The sequence below is a fragment of the Macrobrachium nipponense genome, chromosome 2, assembly GCF_015104395.2.
Source record: "Macrobrachium nipponense isolate FS-2020 chromosome 2, ASM1510439v2, whole genome shotgun sequence".
Lineage (NCBI taxonomy): Eukaryota > Metazoa > Arthropoda > Malacostraca > Decapoda > Palaemonidae > Macrobrachium > Macrobrachium nipponense.
In genome coordinates, this window is record NC_087201.1 from 45,270,992 (window position 1) to 45,297,889 (window position 26,898).

The 26,898-nt window shown below is 42.0% G+C and overlaps 1 protein-coding gene across 1 annotated transcript in view; it reads right to left on the bottom strand.

The window, feature by feature from the left end:
- LOC135221176 (rootletin-like) overlaps positions 1-26,898 on the bottom strand; it is a 364,024-nt gene that overhangs the window by 276,731 nt on the left and 60,395 nt on the right. Inside the window, exons 7-8 of the mRNA XM_064259000.1 lie at positions 26,593-26,715; positions 26,067-26,141 (exon numbers count right to left, since the gene is read on the bottom strand). Coding sequence (XP_064115070.1) covers positions 26,067-26,141; positions 26,593-26,715 — 198 coding nt within the window. The remainder of the gene's footprint in view (positions 1-26,066; positions 26,142-26,592; positions 26,716-26,898) is intronic.

Genomic DNA, 26,898 nt, shown 5'->3' on the forward strand with positions numbered 1-26,898 from the left:
ATTATCAAAATGAAACTTTATATTATCAACTGAAATAAAATCATAATATACACATCTCCCTAAAAATGGTAAAAAACAGCAAAATATGAATGAAGTCAGTAAGTGTTCTGCATTGCTGTAACGTAATGTTTCGTAAATGAGGTTCACCTGAATACAGAGGTGACACTGGGAATGTCTGCATTCAAATCGGTGCACTTGAACCACTGGACAATGGTCATTACCGTCTGATATTGACAAGCGTGTTCACCATTCTAAATTTAAATACAGACTTTCTCAGAGCTATGCAGACTGGTATTTCATATTAATTTCAAGAAATTTAACTACATTTGCAGTCTTGAAATCGATTTCATTTGAATCGTTTACACATTCGGAGGGATGACAAGCAGTGACTGCACTTTATAAAACCAGATGATAACTTGATTTTTACAAAAGTTACAATATGATAGGCTGTACAATTCATATTCTTGGGGACATTAACTCTTTTTGAAATAACAAGATTATAAAAAATGACATAGCAGGGTTGCCGTTTTGAGGAATTTCGTCGAATAGTGTAGCTTTCTGGTGAAATCTGGCAACCCTCCGTGGCTTTTCCGACCACAGGCCACGTCGCTGTGGAATAAAATTTCACGGCACTGAAGAAAAAAATTCTTCACTTTGCCTTTTTATGTTTTATTATGAAAATAAAGCTATAAAACACTATATTTCTGCATGTGACAGGTCTAAAATGAATGAGAAAACATAATATACTGTATATCGATTTACAATATCATTGACCTCCTAAGTATGTGAAAAAACGTTAGTTGAATTTTTGTGAAGAGGACAGCGGAATTGGAGCTCACGAACGTTCGCTTCCGACTACGATTTCTTTGAAAATCAGAACTGCGTATGGTAACACTGCTAAAAGCCACTGTTGTGAAGAAAAAACGGCAACGCTGTGACATACCCCTATAAGGTCCTGTCTTTTTGTTGGTTTATGCAGCTCAAGACATTTGGATTATAAGCCTATCTTATATTCAGCCATTTTATTGTGGGTCTTGTTGTGGTTATTCTTGCAATTGTTGCTGGTGTTAAGGTGTTTGTAGTGTCTTTGCAAATTTTTCATATAGTATCAATACATTGCAGAATAAACAGACCTATTCATAAAATACTGCTGTAAAGAATTATCTGCCTACCCTTAACTGAAATTTAGTCATTTGTTTTAATTAAAAGTACTCTAGATCTTTATGAATATAGTCTGTGCTAGAATATTTTCCTAACAACAGAGAGAGAGAGAGAGAGAGAGAGAGAGAGAGAGAGAGAGAGAGAGAGAGAGAGAGAGAGAGACTCTACAAGAATGACCCCAAAAACAAAGTGATTCATGAGCTACTTGCAAACTGGTTTGGATCATCTCATACATAACTTTTCAGCTATCATTTATTTTTCTAGTTTGTTAAGTATCTTATGATGCCTTCCTACCATAGCCTTCATTTTCATAGAAATGCCACAGAAGCCTTATATCTACTCATCACTGTAATATAATTTGTTACCCCTTCAGTAAATATACGTATTTTCAATATAGTTCACTGAAAGCAGTTTGATATTTGTGCGTAAGGCTGAGACAGTCCTAAGATTTGGCCATCCACGCATGTATGTGTATGTCCTCTTGTTTATACATGTACATTCTACTTTATGCACATACATTATATATTGCAGAGTTGGAACCACTATATTAATTACAAGCTACTCTATTTCCCGCAGATACAGATAGAAAACTATTTGCATTAAGAAATTGACGTGTAGGCCCCTGGCCTGTCATTGTTTCAATTATAGTATATGAATTTTATGTGTAGGCCTAGGTATTGACATTGCTTCAAAATATAAGAATTTGACATATAGGCCTATGCCCTGTCATTGCCTCAAAAGATAAGAATTTGACGTGTAGGCCTACGTCGTAGCTGTCATTGCCTCAAAATATAAGAATTTTACGTGTAGGCCTAATCTCTCAATGATATTAACATTCAACATGAAGGATTATAATGAATTAATACCCTAACATCAGTAACATCAGAACTGGCTGCATAGGTCTATGTCGTTTTGCTTATGCAGGCCAACAGTAATTAAAAAAAAAACAAAGAACAAGATGCTTGTGTATTCTGGCTTTGCATAGTAAAAAAAAAAAATGCAAAGACAAAATGGTCCAAGATCTTCATAAAGATATTTAACTTTATATATCTTTATCAGAGATATTAATTACATACTTCACAACTCTGGGAACTCAAATCTGTGGTTTCACGATTCATGCACAAAACTTAACATCACCGAACAAAGTTAAATCCGTACTGGTAATCATTTAGACTGTTATCTAGTGTGATGTCATTCCCCCTTCGAGAGTTGGCCAATCACAAGCGTGCAGTGGGCATGACTTAGCTGCAAAGCTAGCTGGACTTGGCTATAGTAAGCCCAAATCCTGGGCAAGTAGAAGAATTTTCCATATGTCCTCCGCCACTTTTCTCTTGAGGGACAGTGTAGAAGTCAATCATCTAAATAGAGGCAGATGTTGGTGCCTATCAGGTGGAGCCACTTTGCTAGAGGTACCCGAACACAAGGAAAACTTGAGGAGTTGTAGAGAGGGGTCAAGCACAGAGCCAAAATTGAAAGACTCTGATCTGGAACACCTCAGGTTATTCCTGGAGTCTGGAAATACAGGGACAAGGAGGTAAGCGCCCTGCATATCGAGGGTTACCATCCAATTGGCCTGATGAATGGATGAAAGAAATTCAAGGCACTGATGTCGAGGACAGGTCTCCAAACCCTCGATGACTTGGAGACCACAAACAGAAGGTTGTTAAAACCCCTCTGCTCATGTCCTCGTCCACCTCTACAGCTTCCTTCCTGAGAAGGGAAGAGACCTCTTCCAACAGGGCAGAATGCCTTAGTGAGCCTTCGAAGTAGGCTGTTAATGTGATAGGCATCAAAACTAAGGAGAGCTTCTCTCTGAACGGGATCGAGTAGCCCTCTCCTAGAACCTTCAAAACCTAAGGTTCTATGCTTCTGACTTCCCATTTCTCCCAAAAACAGAGAAGTCTGGCTCCCACTGGTATATGGAGGACTGGATTCTCACTTGCAAGAGGAAGGTTTAGTGGAGGTCTCCTTGACCGGCCTGACTGAACATCAGTTCTAGTGAAGGCAAGAATTGAATCTTGTTCTACTGCCCCGAAAGGGCTGCTGTTGAAGAGAGGAGACGGTCCTAGTTCCGAACGAAACTGACTCCTTGAGACGCTTGGTTGACTGATCCAGGAGATCTTGTGTGAATTTTTTTCTGGAGAATCTGAGGTTGAATTTTTTTCTGGATAATCTGAGGTTATCTCCTCCACTGCAGCTCAAGGAAAAAGATGAAGTCGGTCCTGAGGTAAGGATAGGAGAGCAGATCTCAGGGAGGAAGTGACCCCTTTGGTGCCATACAAATGGTACCTCCCACAAGAAAGGAGAGAGGGAGGGGTACAGGAGACAGCCTTAACAGGCTCCCTCTTCTCCAAAAGCCATCCTTCTATCTTGGTCATGGATTCCCTTGAAGAGGAGGAAAGGACCATCTTGGGAAGCCTGGAAGACTCAACAGGCTGATTCCTCATCATAAAAGCCAATGCAGGAGAGGTTGGGGACACTGGGGTGAAAAATGTTGGAAAGCTGATCAGAAAATACTTGAGGAGAGCTGTGTAAGCTGTGGGAGGGTGTTCCTGGTCTATAGTTTCATTGTCTAACATAATTGGAGAAGGAGCCAAATCCAACAGATCCTGTGCCACTGCAGGAGGCTTCTGCAAAAGGGCCAAAATGTTATTTAGTTGGCGCTGAATAGGCTCCAACAAAGGATCATGCACCATGGGTGCAGATAAACTGACATAGCAAACTTAAGAGGTGCTGGTGGGCACCTGGAGTGTGGCGCCAGTTGTCAGACAGGAGATGGCGCCGTTTGCTCAGAGACTGCTGGGCATTTGGGAACCACTGGGCACTTGGGAGCTGCTGTGGGCTTGGGAGAGGCAGATGGGGACTTAGAAGACAACAAGCACTTTCAAGAGCTGATAGACTGCTTTGGTGCCAAGTACCGGCACTCCAAAACAGAGTCCAGGAGATAAGTGCTCAGGACTTTCCCAGAAGCTACAAGACCACTATGGACTACACTCCTGCTCCCCGAGCCACTTACAGGGGAGCAGAGAAATGTGACGAGCAGCTGAAACATGCCTCTTCAATGGCCAAGATTCATCAGAACAGGGCCACTGGCACCTCTTGTCTGCACTGAGTCCATATCTCTAGAGGACAATGAATGTACATCCATATGGACATCTTTCCAATGGCTGTCTGCCAAGGCCTGGAACCAGACAGCAGGCTTCACTGAGGGGGGCCAACTACCTGTGAGCAAATTCCACCAAGCTCCCTTGGACTTCCAGTATGCCTCTTCCCAGGTTAAAGGAAGTCTGACAGGGACCTTTGTCTAGGAGCGTCAGCGGGACGAGTAGTCACCTCCTCCACTAACACTGCACTAGCAACTTTCTCACTAACACTCACTTTGTCCTTAAGGACCTTAATAGATGCCTCTAATTGTGCCACAGTATTAACAAGACGACAGAATTTCTGGTCAAACCTGGCTTTGAGGCTGGCAATGGGATCAGGGTCAAAAGCATGGGAGCCAGGTAACAGAGTAGGTGGAAAAGTCAGAGGGCTGGTTATGGGAGAAAAGGCAAATTACAGGTAAAGACAAAATAGGTAAATCAGCAACATCCAATTTAGAAGATACTGTATATTTCGGCGTATAAGTCGACCGGAAGATAAGTCGACCCCCCAATTCTGAGTAAATTTGTATGATTTTAACTAATATCGGGTATATTAGTCGACCTATAAAATGTGAGGCCAACCGTACGCTCAAAATAAGCAGCAGGGTAAAACGTATATAAAATAACCTGAATGTAATTACGGTACATATGTTGCTCTACTTACCATAAGAAATACAGGAAATATACTCGGTATATTAACAAATCTGTGTAATATATAAAAGATGAATACCGGCAAATATGATTAGAAATGACGAAACGAAAGATACGTTACTCGAGTGTAATGTAAACAAACAAAGCGCTAACTAACGCTGCATAACAGCCTACGTATATATGTATGTACAAACTGCCACTCAAGTTAATATTTTGATTGGGTTGTTAAAACGACGTCCCGGTATTTTATTATGTTGGAAAATTCTTGACCATTGGTTCTTCTATGTCATAAACAGGCTCATTTGAGGGAAAACGAACCTGCAGTTGATTCACCAGATTTAAACTAGGATCCTTATGCTGAAACGTGAATGATAATTTGTTTGATGAATTGTTTAATTCAAGTGACGATGACTCAAGTAATTTTGAAGGATTTTAAATACATATTTACTATTACATACAAATTTTTTTTTATTTCATAAAGTGATAAATAAAGATTTCATACCATAAGTGTTTTTGAACAATACCCCGGTAAATACAAAACTGTCAGAGTGAACGCATCCTTGTCAATTACTGTACTACAAATGGCTACGCAATGTTTACGCTTGCTGTGCGATTAGGGTTTCTTCAAGTTACTTAGATTTTTTTCATTTTATTTAAGGTAATGGATGTTCTAATGTATTATTATTGTCGTATTACAGTGTGAAATGTTTTTAATACTGGTATTTACATACATAGTTACCTCAACAAGGCTGTCATTGTTAATAGCCTACTGTAAAGCCCGGATTCCTGTACCGATATGCCAAAATAATAAAGATTCACTTTTTGTTACTGTTAGATAAGTCGACCCCCTAATTTTGGCATGATTTTTGGGTGCTAAAGGGTCGACTTATACGCCGAAATATACGGTACCTGGCTAGCTAAATTCCTAGCTTCAACTCTAGCAGCAACCTTCCTCTTCCTGTCTTTCTCAAGTCTGTCAAGATATGCCTTTAAAACTTGTCATTTTCCCTGACCCCAGTCCCTACATTCATCAAAAGTCAAATATATTGAGCAATTCTGTTCTCTACAATTAATACAAGTGCTTATGTGAATCATAAGAGGCTTTTGTTTATCTAGCAGCACTAGGCTGCAGACATGGTCCTTGAAAAATGTCTTAATCAGAGAAAACTCAGGTTCCAAATTCCTTAGCTAATTATAAATAGTGCACAGGATACCCACATAAAGAATACATTACCAAAATGGCGATCAGACACAACCATCAGGCTACAAAATCCAAAATGAAGTTGCTCAAACAACTGGAGTTCATTTATTGACCGGAAGAAACGAATTGAGCTCTTCAGCGGTGTTGTACCTATTCTACACCGAAAGTGGGCAGGACTAATTACCTACACTAAAACAAAAGAAACACTACAGCAAAATTCAAAATTAAGCTGCTGCATGTTACATTAGCTATACACCTACTTACTTGTTAAGTTACTTATATAAAAATCCAATCTAAAATAAAAGGCTAAAATTTTTCCTAAAGCATTTAAAAATCCATCATGACACACAGCAAATGTTGTACATCAGTTTGTGGGGCACTGAGAGTGTAAGGTGCAACCAGCCTGCTGTGTAGTAAATCCCTATCTACTAAAGCATAATGCTCACTTTACCCAGTAAAAAAAAGTAATTACGGAATAAAAATGATATTGTAATGATACAATTAAGTTTGTTCATACTTACCTGGCAGATATATATATAGCTGATAATTTCCGACGACCGACAGAATTTAAAACTTACGACACACGCAGTGGGAGTCAGGTGGTTAGTACCCATTCCCGCCGCTGGGAGGCGGGTATCAGGAACCATTCCCATTTTCTATTCATAATTTTTATTTCCACTGTCTCCTGAGGGGAGGTGGGCGGGTAATTAATTATATATATCTGCCAGGTAAGTATGAACAAACTTAATTGTATCATTACAATATCATTTTGTTCATGCAACTTACCTGTCAGATATATATATAGCTGAATCCCACCTTTGGTGGTGGGAGAGACAGAAAAGAGGATTTAGGAAACACATATATGCAGATATTTGATATCTTGGTTCCTTACCTGTTAGCATAGCTGGCTTCGTGATTACTGCCACGTAAGTCTGCTTGTGCTACTAGAGTTGCCAGCAAGGTAGAGACCTATGAAGCTGGTGCACTCCAGATGATCTGTCAACAGGGGCGAGACCACGACGTGACTAGACCATGGACCATACTAATGAGGGCAACGAGACAAAAATACCACCACCTGGCTTAGTTTACCAAAGGTATCCCACTTAACTAAGCTAATGGAAGGGAGACCCGCCCCAGGCGGTCACCCCACAACCATAAAACGCAAGTTAAAACCCCCCCTAATCCCTAAAGGATAGGATGAGTGTTACCTCCTGCCCCCAAAACAGTGTCTGCAGCAATGTATGGTCCGAGGGAGAAGCAATTTTCGTATGTCACTTTCACCTCCCGCAGGTAGTGTGAAGCGAACACCGAATTGCTTCTCCAAAATGTGGCATTCAGAATATCTTTGAGCGCCATATTTTTGTGAAACGCTACCGAAGTAGCAATAGCTCTCACCTCGTGAGCTTTCACTTTCAGAAGCTTCAAATCACTATCACTGCACTTATCATGAGCTTCTTTAATCGTATTTCTGATGAAGAACGCCAGTGCGTTTTTCGACATAGGAAGATCAGGTTTCCTCACTGAACACCACAAATTGTCAGATGAACCTCTGCAAGCTTTAGTTCTCTGCAGATAGAACTTTAGAGCCCTGACAGGACACAGGAATCTCTCACGTTCATTTCCCACTATTTCTGACAACCCTTTGATTTCAAAGGTCCTAGGCCACGGGTTGGAAGGATTCTTGTTCTTTGCTAAGAACGTGGGACTTAAAGAACAAATCGCACTACTGTCTGAAAACCCAATCTGCTTGCTAATGGCCTGAATTTCGCTAACCCTCTTCGCCGTCGCCAGAGCGGTTAGGAAGATCGTTTTCTTCGTCAGATTCCTGATAGAAACTGAATGAAGCGGTTCGAAGTGACTCGACATCAAATATTTGAGCACCACATCCAAGTTCCACGAGGGTACTTTAGGCTGGATGACCTTCTTAGTCTCGAACGATCTAATGAGATCATGAATGTCTTTATTATTAGTCAAATCGAGTCCTCTGTGCCTGAAGACTACAGAAAGCACGCTCCTGTAGCCTTTAATAGTTGGAACAGCCAACTTCACTTCCTCTCTCAGATAAAGAAGGAAGTCAGCTATCTGGCTCACAGAGGTTGTGGTGGAGGAAATGCCCTTCTTCCTGCACCAGGATCTGAAGCCAGCCCACTTCGATTGGTACAGAGCGATTGAGGAGGGCCTCCTTGCGGTGGCAATCGCCTTCGCCACAGGTCTTGAAAAACCCCTCGCTCTGGCCAACTTCTTGATAGTCTGAACGCAGTCAGACTCAGAGCGGGGAGGTTTTTTGTGGTACCTCTCGAAGTGGGGCTGTCTGAGTAGATCTTTCCTTAAGGGCAGAGTCCTCGGAAAGTCTACCAGGAAGGACATCACCTCTGTGAACCAGTCGGCTGCCGGCCAGAAGGGGGCGATGAGTGTCATCCTCGCTCCTTCCGATGCCGCGAACTTCCTCATCACTTCCCCGAGGATCTTGAGCGGGGGAAAAGCGTATATGTCTAGACCCGACCAACTCCAAAGTAGGGCGTCTACTGCAACTGCTCCCGGGTCCAGAACTGGGGAGCAATAGAGCTGAAGTCTTTTCGTCCTGGAAGTTGCGAAGACATCCACCTGCGGACAGCCCCACAGATCCCACAGCGACTGGCAAACCTCTTGGTGAAGGGTCCACTCTGTCGGCAAAAGCTGTCCTCGTCGACTGAGAAGGTCCGCTCGAACATTTTGTACTCCTGACACGAACCTTGTCAGGATAGTGACTTCTTGCGCTTTCGCCCATAAAAGGAGTTCCTTTGCGATGGCAAACAAAGAAGGCGAGTGAGTTCCCCCTTGATTTCTTAGGTATGCCAGTGCTGTGGTGTTGTCCGAGTTGATCTGAATGACTTTGCCGGATACTTCTTCCTGGAAGAACCTGAGAGCCAGGTAAATCGCTGACAGCTCTTTCAGATTGATGTGCCAGGACACCTGTTCCCCTCTCCAGGTGCCCGACACTTCTTTCCCTCCTAGTGTTGCTGCCCCAACCCGTGGACGACGCGTCGGAAAACAACACTAGGTCGGGGTTCCGAAGTTTGAGGGAGAGCCCTTCTGCGAGCTTCCGTGGATCTGACCACCAACTTAGGTGATCCTTCACCTCTCTCGTTAAACACAAGATCGCCTCCAGATCTTGTTTGTTCTTCCAACTGTTGGCTAGGAAGAATTGAAGAGGTCTGAGGTGCAGCCTTCCCAGAGAAACAAACTTCTCCAGTGAGGAAATGGTCCCCAGCAAACTCATCCATTCCCTCACCGAGCATGTTTCCTTCCCCAGAAAGGTCGCCACTTTTTCCAAGCATTGAAGTTGTCGCCCCTGGGACGGAAAAGCCCGAAAAGCCACTGAGTCCATCTGAATCCCCAGATAGACTAAAGATTGAGAAGGAGTCAAATGCGACTTTTCGAGGTTTACCAGAAGCCCCAGGGACTTCGCTAACGACATGGTCGTGTGCAGGTCCTCCAGACACCGGTCTCGCGATGAAGCTCGAATAAGCCAGTCGTCTAGGTAGAGAGAGATCCTTATATTCTCCAGATGAAGCAGCCTTGCCACGTTCTTCATCAGAATGGTGAAAACCATCGGCGCTGTGGTCAGACCGAAGCAAAGTGCCCTGAATTGGAATACCTTCCCCTTCAGGACAAATCGCAGGTATTTCCTTGATTGGGGATGGATGGGGACGTGAAAATACGCGTCTTGTAGGTCTAGTGAGACCATCCAATCCCCCGGTCTCAAAGCTGACAGCACCGATTGAGGCGTCTCCATCTTGAATTTCTTCTTTATAACGAAGAGGTTTAGGCTGCTGACATCGAGGACGGGTCGCCACCCCCCCAAATGTTTCGGCAACCAGGACAACAGACGGTGTAAAATCCTGGAGATTCCAGGTCGAAGACCTGTTCCACCGCTTGCTTCTCGATCATTTGTTCCAGCAGATCGAAAAGCACTTTCTGTTTCTCTCCTCGATAAGAGGGAGACAAATCCTTTGGTGTTGAGGATAGCGGGGGTGACTTCAAGAACGGGATCCTGTAACCTTTCCTCACAACATCTAGCGACCAAGGGTCGGCATCTCTCTCTTCCCAGGCTTTCGCGAACCGAAGAAGCCTGGCTCCTACCGGCGTCTGAAGGACTTCCAAATCACTTCCTACTCTTTGACGGAGCAGGGGTTTTTCCTCTGGAAGAGCCTCTTCCTCGGGAGGCTGTTCTCGATGAAGATCCAGCACGAAAGGGCTTTGGTTTCTTGGTAAACGAAACTCCAGAAGATGAAGCAGCTGCTGGCCTTCTAGAAGACTGAGCCAGAAGATCTTGCGTTGCCTTCTCCTGAAGGCTTGATGCTATGTCCTTAACCATAGTCTGGGGGAAGAGATGGTCTGAAAACGGAGCGAAAAGCAAGTCCGCCTTTTGCGCTGGAGAGACGGATTTGGCCGTGAAGTTACAGAAGAGTGCTCTCTTCTTGAGAATCCCCGAGCTAAAGTACGTAGCCAACTCCTCAGAACCATCCCTGACGGCCTTGTCCATACAAGAAAGTACATCGGGACAGCTCCCCCAGACTAATAGTATCAGAACTCCTTGACCTGGCATCTAAAACTCCAAGACACCAGTCGAGAAAGTTGAAGACCTCTAGAGTCCTGAAGAGGCCTTTTAGATGGAAGTCGAACTCGTTATGGGTCCAAGTGACTTTTGATGAAGACAGAAGGGCTCTTCTGGAGGCGTCCACGATGCTCCCGAAATCACCTTGAGCAGAGGCTGGTAGTTTAACACTACGTCCTCTCCCGTCTCATACCACATGCCTCCTTTACCGCAGAGTGATGGCGGTAAAGCCAAAGAGGACTTTCCTGACGCTTTCCTCTTCTCCATCCACTCATGGACTTTCCGGAACGCTTGCTTCGTGGAAAGCGACTTCTTCATTTTAACGAACCCCGATGCCTTCGATGCTTTAAAAGAAGAAAATTGAGAAGGGGGAGTACGAGGGGCTTCCGGTTGAAAAGTTTCTCCAAACTCCGACTGTAGAAGACGCATCAAAACTTTATAGTCCGATGAGACAGGAGCTGGTTGCTGCTCTTCCTCTGCTTCTACTAAATTATCGCTAACTCCTTCCTCAGAAACTGGAGAAGTAGGAGGAAACTCTGAAGAAAATTGACGAACAGGAAGGGTTCGTTCATCCACCTGAACTTGCGTTGGTGAGGAACTGGTGTCCACCAGCGCGCGCTTGGCGTCCGAATCCACACGTTTGGCGCCGACAGGTGCGCGCTCGACATCTACTAAAACACGCCTGGCGTCCACTGGCGCACACCGAGCGTCCACTAGTGCACGCTTGGCTTCCACTGGTGCGCGCCGAGCGTCAGCCAGCGCGCGGCTGCCGCCCACTGGTGCACGTTTATCAACAACAGGTGCGCGTTTGGCGGCAACGGAAGCGCGCTCCACTTGCACAGAAGCGCGCTCAGCGTCCACCACTCGCTTGCGAACATTCGAAGACTTGCGAGCGGGAGATATCTCATCCTGAGAGCGAGAAACGAACTTCTCACCTCCTCTAGAGAGCTGCTGGGGAGCAGAACGAACTCTAGAGGGAGACTCGAACGAAGAGAGAGGCGAGCGAGGAGAAAGAGCAGGTCTTGACTTCTTCACAGGAAGCTTCTCATCCTTTCTACGACGCGGAAGAGACTCTCTAGAAGCAAGAGCGTCCTGAAGTTGCTGCTGCAGTGACTGAATCATCCTCTTGGTTGGCGAATCTTCCTGCTCCGGGGAGGGACTGATCCTGTGAGCAGGAGAGCGGCGAGGGGACGCCTCCCTCCTCCTCCCAGGTACGGCCTCCTCCCGAGCTCTAGAGCGACTGTATCGCTCGCACGAACTAACCGAATCCAAGTCCGAAGACTCTCTACGCCTTTTCTGCGGCGGAAATGCAGCGAACGCACTGTCAGGAGAAGATCGCAAATTCGGAGAACTAGGACGTGAAGCGTCAATATCACGCGCCGTCCTTTTCAGCGGACGGGAAGCACCGTGAGAACTCCACCCTTTACGTGGGGATGAAGCCTCCGATGACGAAAAACACTCCTTGAGGAGACGTTTGCCCGTGCACACTCCCTGGCAGTCTGGGGATTTTCATCAGTAACTGCCGAAGGCACGCCAGATCGGTGGGGGTTCCTTGTAACCCTCCTTCGGCTTTCGACATGCTCCCTCCCCAGGTCCTGGGAGTCAAGCAGAGGTCCAGGCCTAGAGGCGAAACGAGGCCGATCTGACGCACCCTCCACTACACAAGGGGTATCACTGCACTTCTGCACATCACTTTTGCTCTCAAGAGCCAACACTTTCGATTCTAAATTACGAATCGACTCCAAAATTAAGGACAAAGTATTACTCTCTACTGACACTGCTTCAGGGCCCGGAGGCAACACTACAGGGTTAGGAGCATTAACAGAAGGAGGGTTAACAGGAGAAACATTAATTTCTTGCACACCTGAAACACTCCTGGAGGAAGACCTCCTTAACCTATCCTTTTCAAGTTTCCTAAGATAGGTATCATACGCCTTCCACTCAGAATCTGTTAATCTTTCGCACTCCTTGCAACGGCTTTCATACACACATTCATGCTCCCTGCAACTCTTACATACCGTATGTGGGTCTACTGAAGCTTTCAGTAGCCTACCTCTACAATCAGTCCTAGAGCAAAATCTAGCGCTAGCTGTACTAGACCCTGACATATTATCCAAGAGAAGTCCAAACCAAAATCAAATCAATCCACTAATAACGTGTGCCTAGCCACCGATCCAAGTCAATTAATCCAAAAAAGAACCAAAAGGGATACTCAAGTAGCAAAAAGTTTCCAAATCCAGACGGAGGTGCTGTAAACAGATGTTCACAACACCGGCGACAGAAAAATTATGAATAGAAAATGGGAATGGTTCCTGATACCCGCCTCCCAGCGGCGGGAATGGGTACTAACCACCTGACTCCCACTGCGTGTGTCGTAAGTTTTAAATTCTGTCGGTCGTCGGAAATTATCAGCTATATATATATCTGACAGGTAAGTTGCATGAACAAATCAGCTTTTTTGGCAACTTTGGTTACGATGATAACTAGGAACACAAGCAGTACATATGTTCTAGTAGATGTATTATATATTTAAATTGCTCTTTTTTGTTGACCTATGGTTGACAGGCAAAAGTGATGAGCAATGACATTCTTTAAAATGATAGATTCAGTGTTAGCTCCCACGGAGACAAAGCGAGCTCTGGAAATATACACACATCAGTTTTGAATGGCGCGATGTCAAAAGTTGCTGCCTCAGCAAAGACAGGCCATGGTTTGTGTCCGTTCATGAGCGGAAGTAAATATGCTTTTTGGATCTGGTTTTGGGTAGATTTTTATGGGTGAGAAAATGAGTTGTATATGACGTCACACATCTGTTCCTGTGTAATGAACTTGCGGCGAATCAGTGATGTCATATCAAGGGGAGTGTCTTGTGAGAAAAATTGTGCTTGTGTACATATAAGCTGTTCCCCTACATAATGGGAGAGTAAGATCCTGGGCATTTAGAAGCAGCCCCTATGCCTTGATTGTTTTTAGTGTGTGCTTATAGCTGGAATGTGTGATCGTACTTTTAAGCCTGAGTGTGGGGTTTGTCTTTTTGTATTTTAAACCTTTATTCCAGAGATGTCCTTTTCCATATGACTATTTGATTTATGTAATTTTGGTTTATATCCAATTTATTTATGTGGGATTCCTTTTTTTCTTTTTTCTCCACACGGTTCTGGCAGGTCCGGTAACCTGGAAAAGCAGGAAGTCTGGAGTTTCCCCTAATGGACTGGTGTTAACTATAGTCAGTTTTATGACTTTCTAGTTACATATTTTTTGACTGATATTTAGTTATTATAAAGAAAGGGGTAGATGTGTTTGGTCCAATCCCCAGGGTTATTTGGGTTTCCTGTTTGAATTATAACAGTGGTGCATTGTTTGGAGTTTTTCTTTGGGTTGTGTTTAGAAACTAAAGTTTCAGATTTCTATCTTATTTGTTCTCTGAGAATTTGACTTGTTCAGTCAACCATTTTGTTCTTTGAGAATTTGATTAATTTAGTCCTTTTGTTCTTAAATAAATGTATTTTTGTAATTCACAAGTCTGATTTAGTTACCTGAGATAATTGCAATATGTGAGTTGCACAGAGGTCAGTCGGTTGGTTGGTTGGTAGAGAGAGAGAGAGAGAGAGAGAGAGAGAGAGAGAGAGAGAGAGAGAGAGAGAGAGAGAGAGAGAGAGAGAGAGAGAGAGAGAGAGAGAGAGAGAGAGAGAGAGCGCCTTGCTCTGGCTACATTACCAAAAATATGTCCCTGAAAAAGGGCTACATTACTAAAAATATGTCCCTGAAAAATGTTAAGTCAATGCCCCTTTAGGACTAATAACAGATGTGACTTCAGTTGCTCTCAGAAACAGAGAGAGAGAGAGAGAGTATACTACTCCACAATTTGCTGCATCAACAGCCCCATGGAGTCCTTTCAAACTTTACAGGCTTATATCTTAAATATTAGTTTTGCATAGTCAAATATTTATAAAAAATAAAAAATGTACTCTGTTTTACTGAAACTTGAAAACATTATTGTTAGGAACCGAATGGTTACATTCAGATATTTCCAAATATAAAAAGAAAATTACCACAAATGCGCTGTAACTGAATATATCTAATGATGTCATTCGGGCTTCCATAATAATACTGCCGCACTGTATAGCATTTAGATAACTGAGTTAAACTTTTTATGATGAAGAATTTAGACACTTTTGAACTATTCACAAAAAAATATTAATTTACATTGACTAAATACTGAAGCTGATTTAATGAAAATAGTAAATATAACATTATGACATCATGACTATATGATGTTGTAACTCAGGACATTTAAATTCATAAAAAACAACAACAGCTTGTAGTATTTATATATGAAGTTTCAACCTGTAATTTGTAACATTTTTTGTGATTAATTTTACTCCAAAGTAGTTAGACCCCCTTTAAGTTGAACAGGTGTGCACCAAAGAAAATTGATAAAAATAAAAGGCAAACAAGCATTACAGTTGGATACCAAAGGGACACACTAGGGAGCTTCCTAAGAGGGTTATATTCGCTAGGAAGTGTTTTCCTATGATCACTAAACTTCAGTCATCTGCCACAACAACTCCTTTACATATCTAAATGGCCAAGAATTTTGCTATATTAGGCAGAGTTGGCTCAAATGATCCATATGACTAGTTCTTATTAAACTGAGAGCATACTTCAAATTAGAATGATAATCTTACTACTGACATAAGGTAAGAGCTTGGGTCACTATATCTTCCTTATGAATTCTGGATGATGAAAATCAAATATATATTTCTAGTAAAGAATGCATTAACAAAAATAATTCAACTAACACAAATTTTCTGAAAATCATAAAAAGGCTGTTATGCCTAAAAATTTCACATCAACAAAAGGAAGAAATATATAGTACACATATCTAATTTTCAAATGACAAATCTTTAATCAATTGTATCTTTCATAACTAACAAACCTGAGGTCTTTATTTAAGATTTCCTCAATGCTTCGCAGGAGTCTGGTTAATAATAGCACAAGGTTTTGGTAGCAACAGGAGATGATAACCAATGGGGAGAGAGGTAGGCAGAGCCTGACCTGGAATCCCCCTTAGATGATGCTGCAATGCTTCAGTTCTCTTTCTAATCAACTTCTCGCAAAATGTGCACTGCCCTTTTCTCACAAAGAAGCCAGTTTTTTTACACATATCAGGTCCATCTTATGCCTCGGCATATTGGTTTTCATTTTCTTTTTTGTTCATGTGATTCAGTGCTATACCTTAGCAAGAGAGGTTTACATCTTATAAACCTTACACAAGGGTGACATGGAGATAACAAACACACTGTAACCTCATGTTCAGGAGATATCAATAACAGCCTTTTAAGACACGGCTGTGGATGGACACAAGCCTAACTCCAACTAATCACCCAGAACAGTATTGTTTCTGATAAGGTGGCAAAGCCATGAACCCCAACATATAACAAAATATCAATGATCCCAAAACTTACAACATTGCAAGGCTGCAATGGACAGAAGCAGCAGCATGCACTGCAGAAAGAAAAGAAGTGGACAGACCAAGGAGGGATCACTGACAATAAGTTAGGTTCAGACATTACAGGGTTCCAGGCCATGTGTAAATGTGGGGTCAACTGTCTCAGACACAATCAGAAAAGGAACAATACTGGCATGACAGAATCTACCACAAAAGAAACATTACTGGCATGATAGAATCTATCTCAGTGAACATCAACTTTATAGTGCATATGGAATGTGCAAATCTAATTAAAACTCCTAGCTTATGGCCATCATGCTCCAGTGTTACCAAGGAACAATTTTCATCTGACAGCTACTGATTCATGGGAATATCTAAATATACCAAACTTAAATAAAGTTCAAAATACTAAAGTTTCATCAGTAATTTTTCACAAAAATTCTACCCAAAGAAAATATTACAGTAACACCCAAACGAAAAATAAAGAAATAACTACAATGCTCTAAAAATTATGAAACGATGCACACTTGATAATTGGATATGCAGATAATTCTTTTAATACACATGAGATTAGCAGCTTGATAATAAACAGGCAAATAATATGAAATACAGGCGGCCCGCGGTTAACGGCGCAATCGCTCAACGGCAAATCGGTTTTACGGCTGTCATCAAAAATATTAATTAAAAAAATAAGACATTTTAAGGTATTTTTACAGCAAAATTTTCGGTCAACAGCGCCGCTGGCGCCGTTATGTCTAACGAGTACATACATTTGTAGAAATACTGTTCAGCCCATAAAGGTTATGCAAATGATATTTAAAAAATTGTATTGAGAGTTATTACATAGGTATTAGGGTAAAATATATGCCTCTGATGCTTTTCTATGCCAAAATTATTGAGTTAAATGAGTGCAAATTTAGGTATGGATGTGTTGATTTATAAATGTGCATGCTTTTATGTTCAAAATGTGTATGAAAATGTATTTCGTATAGGTATTTTTATTTCTGCACATAAATATGATACAAAGGCAGCTTTTGAAACTGCCCTTCACGTTATCAAATATGATGTTTTTTCATGTTCATCTTGTAAGCCACTTGCCGCTCTTCTGAAAATATCGAGTTAAAAAAAGTGCAATTTTAGCATTCGATGTGTCGATTTTATAAATGTTCATGCTTTAATGTTTAAAATGTGTATACAAATGTATTATGTATAGGGTATTTTTAATTCTGCGCAGAAATATGATAAAAAGGCAGCTTTTGAAACTGCCCTTCACGTTATCAAATACAATGTTTTTTCATGTTCATTCTTGTAAGCAGCTGCCCTGCCGCTCTTTTGAAAATATAGAGTTAAAGAGAGTGCAAATTTAGCGATCGATGTGTCGATTTTATAAATGTTCATGCTCTTATGTTTAAAATGTGTATGAAAATATACTACGTATAGGGTATTTTTATTTTTGTACATAAATATGATACAAGTTAAGGCAGCTTTTGTAACTACCCTCCACGTTGTCAGAGGATGTTTTTCATGTTCATTCTTGTCCGCCACTGTTCTGAGAAATGCATGGTGTTATTTTATTAATTATGCATCTTTTCCATAAATCCTTCAAAAAGTTATACATTACTTCACTGTATCCAATAATATTGTATGTATTCTCATATTTTTATTATAAAATACTACAGCAAATCTAAGCTAGTATTCCACGAAGCGGCCAATGTTTTGGTTTCAAATCAGCTGATGGCAAATACGAGTTTGTTTCGTCATATTTAACGCAATTCTGAGCAAATTTTCTTGTTTCTAGTAGGCATAAATGAATATCTGGTTACTTGACTTATATTAGACAAGGTTATTTTTCCTTAAATAACATGTTTTTAGGTGGAAATATGAATTGAATATGTCTCGTTGTGATTGTGAACTTTTTTTTTTTTTTTTTTTTTAACAGATTACGTTGGCGGCATGTTTATTGCATGAAAAAGTTTTGTGATTCTGTTCGCAAATTTCCTTTATATCATAATACAAACATTACGTTATGGATCTTATATAGGCGTGAAACCAACAGTAAAATTTGTTCTTTCAAACCCAGTAGTTTGTAGTTTTGATTAAAATTATTTTATCTCAATTTTATCTACGGTTGTGTTTGATGGCACATACGTTTACTGGAGTTTTATCCTTGTTGCCGATGCACGATAATAGTCATTAGCAAATTGAACAGTTTTCTCAGCTTCAGTTATAACTAGGTTTAAATCTAGCAGTATATTTCCAGATTGATCTTTGAGCTATATTGATCTTTGATCTATAGCGAATAAAGTTATTACATTAAGATATGTCAATTCTATTCTACATAACGTCATTAATAACAACTACAGTAATAGTGTACTATAGTATGATGATTGAAATACAAGCCAAACGGATGTTATCCAATTCAAGCTGTTATTGATTAATAGGTGTTAGTTTTTTCCAGACCTCTGAGTCCTCAAGTAGACTCTTCTCGGGCTGGTCTCAGGGATCAATCCTGAGAAAAAAAAAAAAAAAAAAAAACAAAAAAAAAAAAAAAAAAAAAAAAAAAAAAAACAAAAAAAAAAAAAAAAAAAAAAAAAAAAAAAAAAAAAAAAAAAAAAAAAAAAAAAAAAAATAAATAAATAAATAAATAAATAAATTTAGACTTTATTTGAGTCAGCTGTACTTAAAAAGAAAAAAAAAAGAAAAAAAAAAAAAAAGTCTTTTCACGTTCGGTTGTTCATGGCTGTACAGGTTTATGCAACGAGTATAACATTAAAACCATGCTTTCATCATTCTCTTTTGCTGTTTTTGAACTATGTAACTACAAGATGGGATAAAGTTAGGCTATTGTAATTTGGTCTCTCATAAAATCGGATTATCGTAAGACGAATTATTGTAACTTGAACACTACAGCTACCTGTACACTGTATAACACCTTATAATATCTTTACATACTCTAGACACCCAAAGGATTAAAGCTAGGCTTTTTTCATTTTACAGTATTTATAATACTATAATGTACTGTACAGTAAATTCTCTAGATCTATACAGCATAAATATAATTTTACGTATTGCACCATCGCGGGATTAAGGCGCCATTTGACTGGTCTAGAATTTTGAAAGGTGTGTGGCGGCCGTAAGCATTAAAATCGCTTAGCGTCGAAAATCACTTAGCGTCGGCGGCCAGGAACAGAACCCCTTCTGCTAACCGAGGGCCACCTGTATTAGGACCTCATCGAAAATGATATTGTTATGATACAATAAAGTTTGTTCATACTTACCTGGCAGATATATATATAGCTGTATTTTCTGAAGTCCGACAGAAATTCAAAAACTTCCGGCACACACAGTGGTCGGCCAGGTGGTTAGTACCCATTCCCGCCGCTGGGAGGCGGGTATCAGGAACCATTCCCATTTTCTATTCATAATTTTTATTTCCACTGTCCCCTGAGGGGAGGTGGGTGGGTACTTAATTATATATATCTGCCAGGTAAGTATGAACAAACTTTATTGTATCATAACAATATCATTTTGTTCATGAAACTTACCTGTCAGATATATATATAGCTGAATCCCACCGTTGGAGGTGGGAAGGGACAGAATAGAAGGATTTTGGGAAACAAATGCATGCAGATGATTTACATCTTGGTTCCACCTGTTAGCATTGCTGGCTTCGTGGTTATTGCCACGTAAGTCTGCTTGTGCTACTAGAGTTGCCAGCGAGGTAGAGACCTATATAGCTGGTGCACTCCAGATGATCTGTCAACAGGGGCGAGACCACGACGTGACTAGACCATATTGACCATACCATGAGGGCTAAGAAGTAAAATAAATATATATATAAAAATATATATCACCACCTGACCAACCTAGCCAAAGTTAAGGTGTGTTAACTAAGGCTTAAGAGTTAAGAAGTCACCGTTGTCGGCGACTCAACTACTAAATTAAGAGCTCTTCCTAACCATTTTCTACAGGATAGGATGAGTGGTACTACTTGCCCCCAAGATTGTGTCTGCAGACACGTATGGCCCTAGCGAGCAGCAGATCTCATATGCCATCTTCACATCTCGCAGGGAGTGTGAATTGAACACAGAGTTGCTTCGCTAAAACATGGTACTCAGGATGTTGCTGAGTGCCATGCTCTGTTGAAATGCTTCCGAGGCCGCGCCCTCACCTCGTGAGCATTCAAATCAAAAGATTTCAAATCTTTGTGCAAACACAATGAAGGAGCTTTTTTGAAAGAACTCCTTAACAATAAAGCCAGGGTGTTCTTCGATATGGGCAAGTCTGGTCTTTTCGGAACACTGCAGATTGTCCGTACGACTTCGACTTTCTTGAGTTTTATGTAGATAAAATTTGAGAGACCTGACAGGGCACAGGACTCTCTCTGGCTCCTGCCCAATAACTTGTGCCATCCTTGATTCCAAGCTCCTGGCCCAAGAACAAGACGGGTTTCCATTCTTAGGCCACAACGGAAGGCTTGTGTTCTCTAATGCCAAAACTTCTGACGATGGCTGATAACCTCACTAACCCTCTTTGTCGTATCTAGGGTGGTTAGAAAAAGGCCTTCCTGATCACGTGCAAGAAGTGAACAGGTAGGAGATGTTCGAATGCTTTGACATCAAGAACTTCAGACTATGTCTAAGTTCCATATTGAAAGCTTCGATCTGGACATGCACAGTCAGTCAGTCTGTACTAAAGTCAGGTGACCGACCAGTTGACCAGTCAGACGAATCAAGGACAGCAAGGCTGTACCCTGAAGACCATAAGGCACTATTCTTCGCTGAAGGATGAGTGTCTGGACTGCCTGGGCGATTCAAGCTAAGCAAACCTTGGGGGGTGTATGAACACAACCCAACGTCGTTAGCGAATCAACTCCTGAGCCACTCCTGACTCGAGCTTCTGGTGCCAGGAGAAAGGAGCGAGGAGCAAAAAGGCGATTCAGTCCCGAAGGACGAATGCCTGACAGTCCAACCTGGTCTCATGTTAAACGATCATCGGGGGTGTATAAACGCAACCGACTTCGTCAACAAGAAACTCAGGGCTACTATGTGTCTCCTGATCTCGCACGAGTGTCTGACTCCGAGAAAACAGGTGAGACAAAAAGTAGATGGTGAGCGAGTTTCGAGATTCCACAGAACTCAAAGATCGTGAAGGGCTTTGTTGTTTGACAGAAGCAAATCTCTGAGCCCAAAGGCCGTCAACAACATATTTGCGTATTCTTTAATAGTTGTGACTGCCAGCTTATCCCATTCTTCAAACGGAAAGGGAAGACGGCAATCTTATGCTGTCAACATCTCGATAGTCTGAACGTAGTCAGACTCAGAGCGGAGAGGTTATAGGTACCTTTCGTGTTAAAGTAGACCGACTCTCTCGGAAAAGGTCCTTGGAAGGACGTGACCTCTGTGAATCTAGGATCTTGAAGGCCAACATGGGGCAATTAGCGTCATTGTCGCTCCCTGTGATGGTATAAATCATCTTATTACATTTCCTAAGCGTTTGAAAAAGGGGAAAAGAGACTACACATCCATCCCCGTTCAATATCATAGCGAAGAGATGTATGAAAGGACGTCCCTAAAGTCTCCATAACTCTCAACATACTTCTAAAGAAAGATTCCACTCGGAAGTCAGTAGTTGCTACCGTCGATCGAGACGATTCGTACGGACTTTTGCAATCCTGTAACGAACCTCTAGAGGATCGTTACATTCTACGCCTGTTGTTATAATAGGCTCTTTCTCATAAACCCGAACAGGGACCGAGAGAAGATACTTCCTAAGATATGAGAGAGCTGTGGAAGATCAGAGTTGATATGGACCACTGGTTCCAAAAACTCGTTTCCAGGACTGGAGGGACGACTGAATTATTTCCACTTCTATCAGATTATTTTCCAGGACATCTGAAACCCTCTCCAGATGTCCGGCACCTTTCTATCACCTCAAGTGATACTTAACACACCGAGAGATGTTCAGAATCATTCCTAGATCTTTAATAAAATTTCAGTTTCCCGGTAGGTAAAAACTGTAGAGGTCTGAATTGCAGTCTATTCAGGGAAACAAACTTCTTTAGGAAGGAAATGGTCCCCAGCAAGCTCATCCATTCCCTCACACAGTATGTTTACTTCCCTAAAAAGGCTGCGCTTTGCCTAAGCAGGAGAGCATATAATAGTGCAATGTTGCGGTAGACTCGTAGTCCTATACCGTGCGGTAACGAGCACCGAAAGGAGTAAGAGATATCTCTGAGAACATAGTAAGGCAAAACGAATGCAATGTTTATTCATTCATGTAAGAAATCCCCTCAATCTTAGGCTAAAGTCCGTGATTGTAGGGCAGAGATACAGTTAGTCAGTCAATCCCGCAGGAGAGAGAGAGACGTAACTGCCAGCACAGAGATACGGTTAGTCAGTCAATCCCGCAGGAGAGAGAGACGTAACCTACCGCGCATGACAGCGAACGAGCTGGTACTGGCTCGTTTGGACTGGAGGAGAGGACAGTGACAGCAGCAGCTTACGATCGTCGTCTCTTAACTTTATGCCTGGGTTGCCAGCTACCCTATTCTACGAAGAAATAGGTCCGTAATTTTTTGCATAAAGAGACTCTCAAGCTGGTATATTTAAGCGAAACAGAAAACGCTAAATATATAGATGCGTTTGTGTCGTCATAACACTACCATACAACGGTAAAAGATAAATCGGAAACTCCTGGAAGGCTGCAGGGAGTAACGATTAAATGTCCTTTAAAATAATAGACAAATAGACCTCTCGGTTGCCATCCGAAGAGGTAACTACAGCAAGCGTATATGACTTGAACCAACCAGTAGTAAAATAACGCAAGGCAAAATATGATATTATATTACAATAAAGTTTTTTCATACTTACCTGGCAGACATATATACTATAGCTGAATTCGGAAATACAGCTACATACATATCTGACAGGCAAGTTTCATGAACAAAACTCAAGAGAATTGAAGCGGACAGCTCAAGCTTCTTATGTTATTGGACATAAGCGTTCATTGACGTAGTCTACAAGTCTATTTCTTGTACGAGTCTGCGAATGATGAATGAGAGCTCTTCCGAATCTTGTCAATAAGAGCTTATCCGCTTACGCAATATAAAGTTAATGAGAAGTTTGTCAATGAGAACTAACCCATTTACGGGACAAAGAGATATTTTGTCAATGAGGGGATACCCACTTACTTGACAAAACGATAGTATATTGTCAATGGGGGAAATTCACTGAATTGACAAAACGTAATCCAGGAAGTCGAGCATTTCATTTTCGATTCCCGTCTCAAACGAGGAAGGGGCAAGAATCCTGTTAAGAGACGGCTTACGACAGGTAGAACGACAATGTTCAATTCGGCAGCGTAGTCCCGACTAGGAACTAACAAAATCTATCATCTGAAAAGCCCTTTCAGATGGGCTAAAAAGCTTGCAAAATTATCCTGGGAAGAGGAAGAAACTCTCCAACCAGCTTCCTCTCCCGTATCACAACTAATGCCTGCTAAAGCTTAAAATTTATTGGCAGTATGGCAAAGGAAGTCCTGTCTTGCGCTTTCCTGAAGAGCGTCCTTTTGATGAGTGCCTTTGCAAGAATCCTACTGAACGTTGCCGAGAGTCCTGACGTGCAGGACGTCGAGCTTTACATAACCCATAGCTGCCTTACCGCAAAGTCTTGACTGCGGTAGAGCAAAAGAGATCTTTCCTTGAGCTTTCCATAACTCCATCCAATCCTGGACTTTACGAAAAGCAATATTAACTGACAGAGACCTCTATAATTCACGAAACCCGTGGTCTTGCTAGGGTTTTCGGAAAACGAAGAAGTTGCCTTTTCATTATTAAGCTTGCCTCCGAAGCACTGCTTACTTCACATTCTTCGCAGGCGATGTAGAAGGGATCACCGAAGTTAGGTAAAAAATCTTTAGGCCCAAATCAGCTTGAAGACTTCAACAGAAACGTTCAGCCAGGCGACACACCTGGCGTGCGCTGGCGCGCGCGCTCGGCGTCCACTGGCTAGCAGCGAGCACGCTCGGCGTCCACTGGCGAGCAGCGAGCACTCTCGGCGTCCACTGGCGCGCGCCGCGCGCGCTTGGTATCCACTGGCGTGCGCTCGGCCTTGGCGTCTACTGGTGCGCGCTTGGCGTGCACCCGCGCGCGCTTGGCGTGCACCCGCGCGCGCCTGGCGTCCATCCGAACGTCCCGTCCAAGCCGAGCGTCAAAAGAAGCGTGCAGAAAAGCGTCACGCTCCTGACAGGCGTCAATGCAAGCGAAACTGCCTTCAGGGAAGAGCATTAGACATCTCGGAGAGAAAACCGACTGCACGAAGCAGTCTCAGGTGAAGGGTTGATCGTGTGAGAATACGCGGGGCGAGGGAACGCCTTCTTATTCTCACAGCAACAAAGCTAGGACGTCCTCGCTCAAAAGCGTTCTGCTAATATGACTTGCTTTCCCTTTTCTCGGTGGAAAGACGTACACGAGTTCAGGCGACGTTCGCCTTCTTACTTCTCACTGCAACGCGCCTGACGAGAGAGAGAGAGAGGACGTGAAACGTCCTCTTCTATAAAGCTTCTATTTAGAGGGCGCGAGTCCTTCCGAAAGCTCCAAACCCTGCGCAGGGAGGACGCTTCGGAGGACGAGAAGCCATCCTTCAGGATTCGTGCACGCACTTTGGCAGCCTGGGAGTAACTTCAGGTCTGCCGAAGGCACGTCAGATCGGTGGGAGTTCCTCGTAACCCTCCTTCGGCTTTCGACATACTCTCTCCCTGTTCCTGGGAGTCAAGCAGAGGTCCCGGCCTAGAGGCGAAATAAGGCCGATCTGACGCACCCTCCACTACACAAGGGGCACTGTCACTGCACTTAGCCACTTCACTTTTGCTCTCCAAAGCCAGCACTTTCGATTCTAAGTTACGAATCGATAGAGTATCAGAGAAAGGTCAATACCCTCTACAGAAACTGTTTAGGGCCCGAAGGCAACATTACAGGGTTAGGAGTAACAACTACAGAAGTAGCACTCTTCACCACAATGATAGGAGAGCGAGCACCTTAGATTCCAAGATACAGATGGAATCTATAACGTAAAGGGCATTACCTCACGAGACATATTTATAGCCCGTAGGCCATACTACAGGGTTAGGCAAAATAAAGTCTACAGGTAGGTTAGCCTACCCTGACTTTGTTTACTGATTAATTGCGTACATACGAATCATACGTCTTCCTTACAGAATTAGACAAAGTCTCACACTCCTGACATGACAAATCTCAACAAAGAAGCAAGACACATAGCCCTCGTGCATATCGAGTGCGGAACTACCGAAGCTTTCAGTAGCCACACCCTATCTTAGCAGACAACACCCTCTGAAACTAGCCTAACTAGATTCAGATATACAAAAATGAATCATATTCAAAACGATTTAAGATAGCGTATGCCTAGCCACAAATCCAAGTCAATAAATCAAAAGACAATTAGGATATTTAGCGGCAATGAAGTTTCCAAAATCCTAAGACGGAGGTACTGAAAACAGGTGTTTCCAGCACCGGCGACAGAAAAATTATGAATAGAAAATGGGAATGGTTCCTGATACCCGCCTCCCAGCGGTGGGAATGGGTACTAACCACCTGGCCGACCACTGTGTGTGCCGGAAGTTTTTGAATTTCTGTCGGACTTCAGAAAATACAGCTATATATATATCTGACAGGTAAGTTTCATGAACAAACTTCTTTTTCTACACGCTTGCTTCTATCATTGTCTTTTATTTTAAAAATCAACTTGACAATTTTTCAGCCACTTAACTTGCTTCTTTAAAGAAAAAATTCACACCACTACTAATCACTTCTACATACAAGGTATCAAAATATACTGAACTTACTTGCAACAGAACATCCAAAAGCCTTGACGACAATTCTGATATATAAGTTAGATATGATGCTCCATCTTCTCTCACCTGTTAAATAAAATAAATTATCCAAAAAATTAGGAAAATGAAATTCCATATCTAGCAGGCACAAAGAGCAAATATATGTAAAAAGAAGAGCTTACACAAATCTCTCCCATATTCAGTAATGAAATTTAGTTATTGCTGATCAATTTTTTATTTTACCAACTGAACAAATATTAATATACCTGGAGTTCTCTTGGCCTCTGTCCTGACAGTAATTACTTAATACTGAATATCCATTTAATAACAATTTCTACCTACTCCATGAAGACAATGCAAATATCCACACAAACACTTGCAGCTATTACGTACAGTACTATAAGTTATCCTAAATATGTAGGATAAACAAAATTGGATGCGTTGTAATGACTTCAATCTTTATTGCATGTTTAAACATCTTGAATTAACTCAGTAAATGTCACTGGTACACACAAACCTATAACCACTGTACCCTTACCTTGCCTCTAAGTGATGCAAGCTCCATCTTAAGACTAAGAATGTCCTTACAGTCTAATGATGCCAAGGCACTCAGTCGTTGCTGCAACCTATCTACTTCATCTTTTGCACGGCTCAGGTCACTCTGAGGGAGACAAATGGGTCAGAGAATTATCATTAGTCTAAGAATTGTTCTCAGCAAGTGAATGGAATCTGTATGCAATACTATAACAAGACTTTTTTAACACAAAACCAAGCTATAGTATCAGACACCAGAGATGAATTAGCTATAATATCATCTATATGAGTAAAATTCTTATGTTGAAAA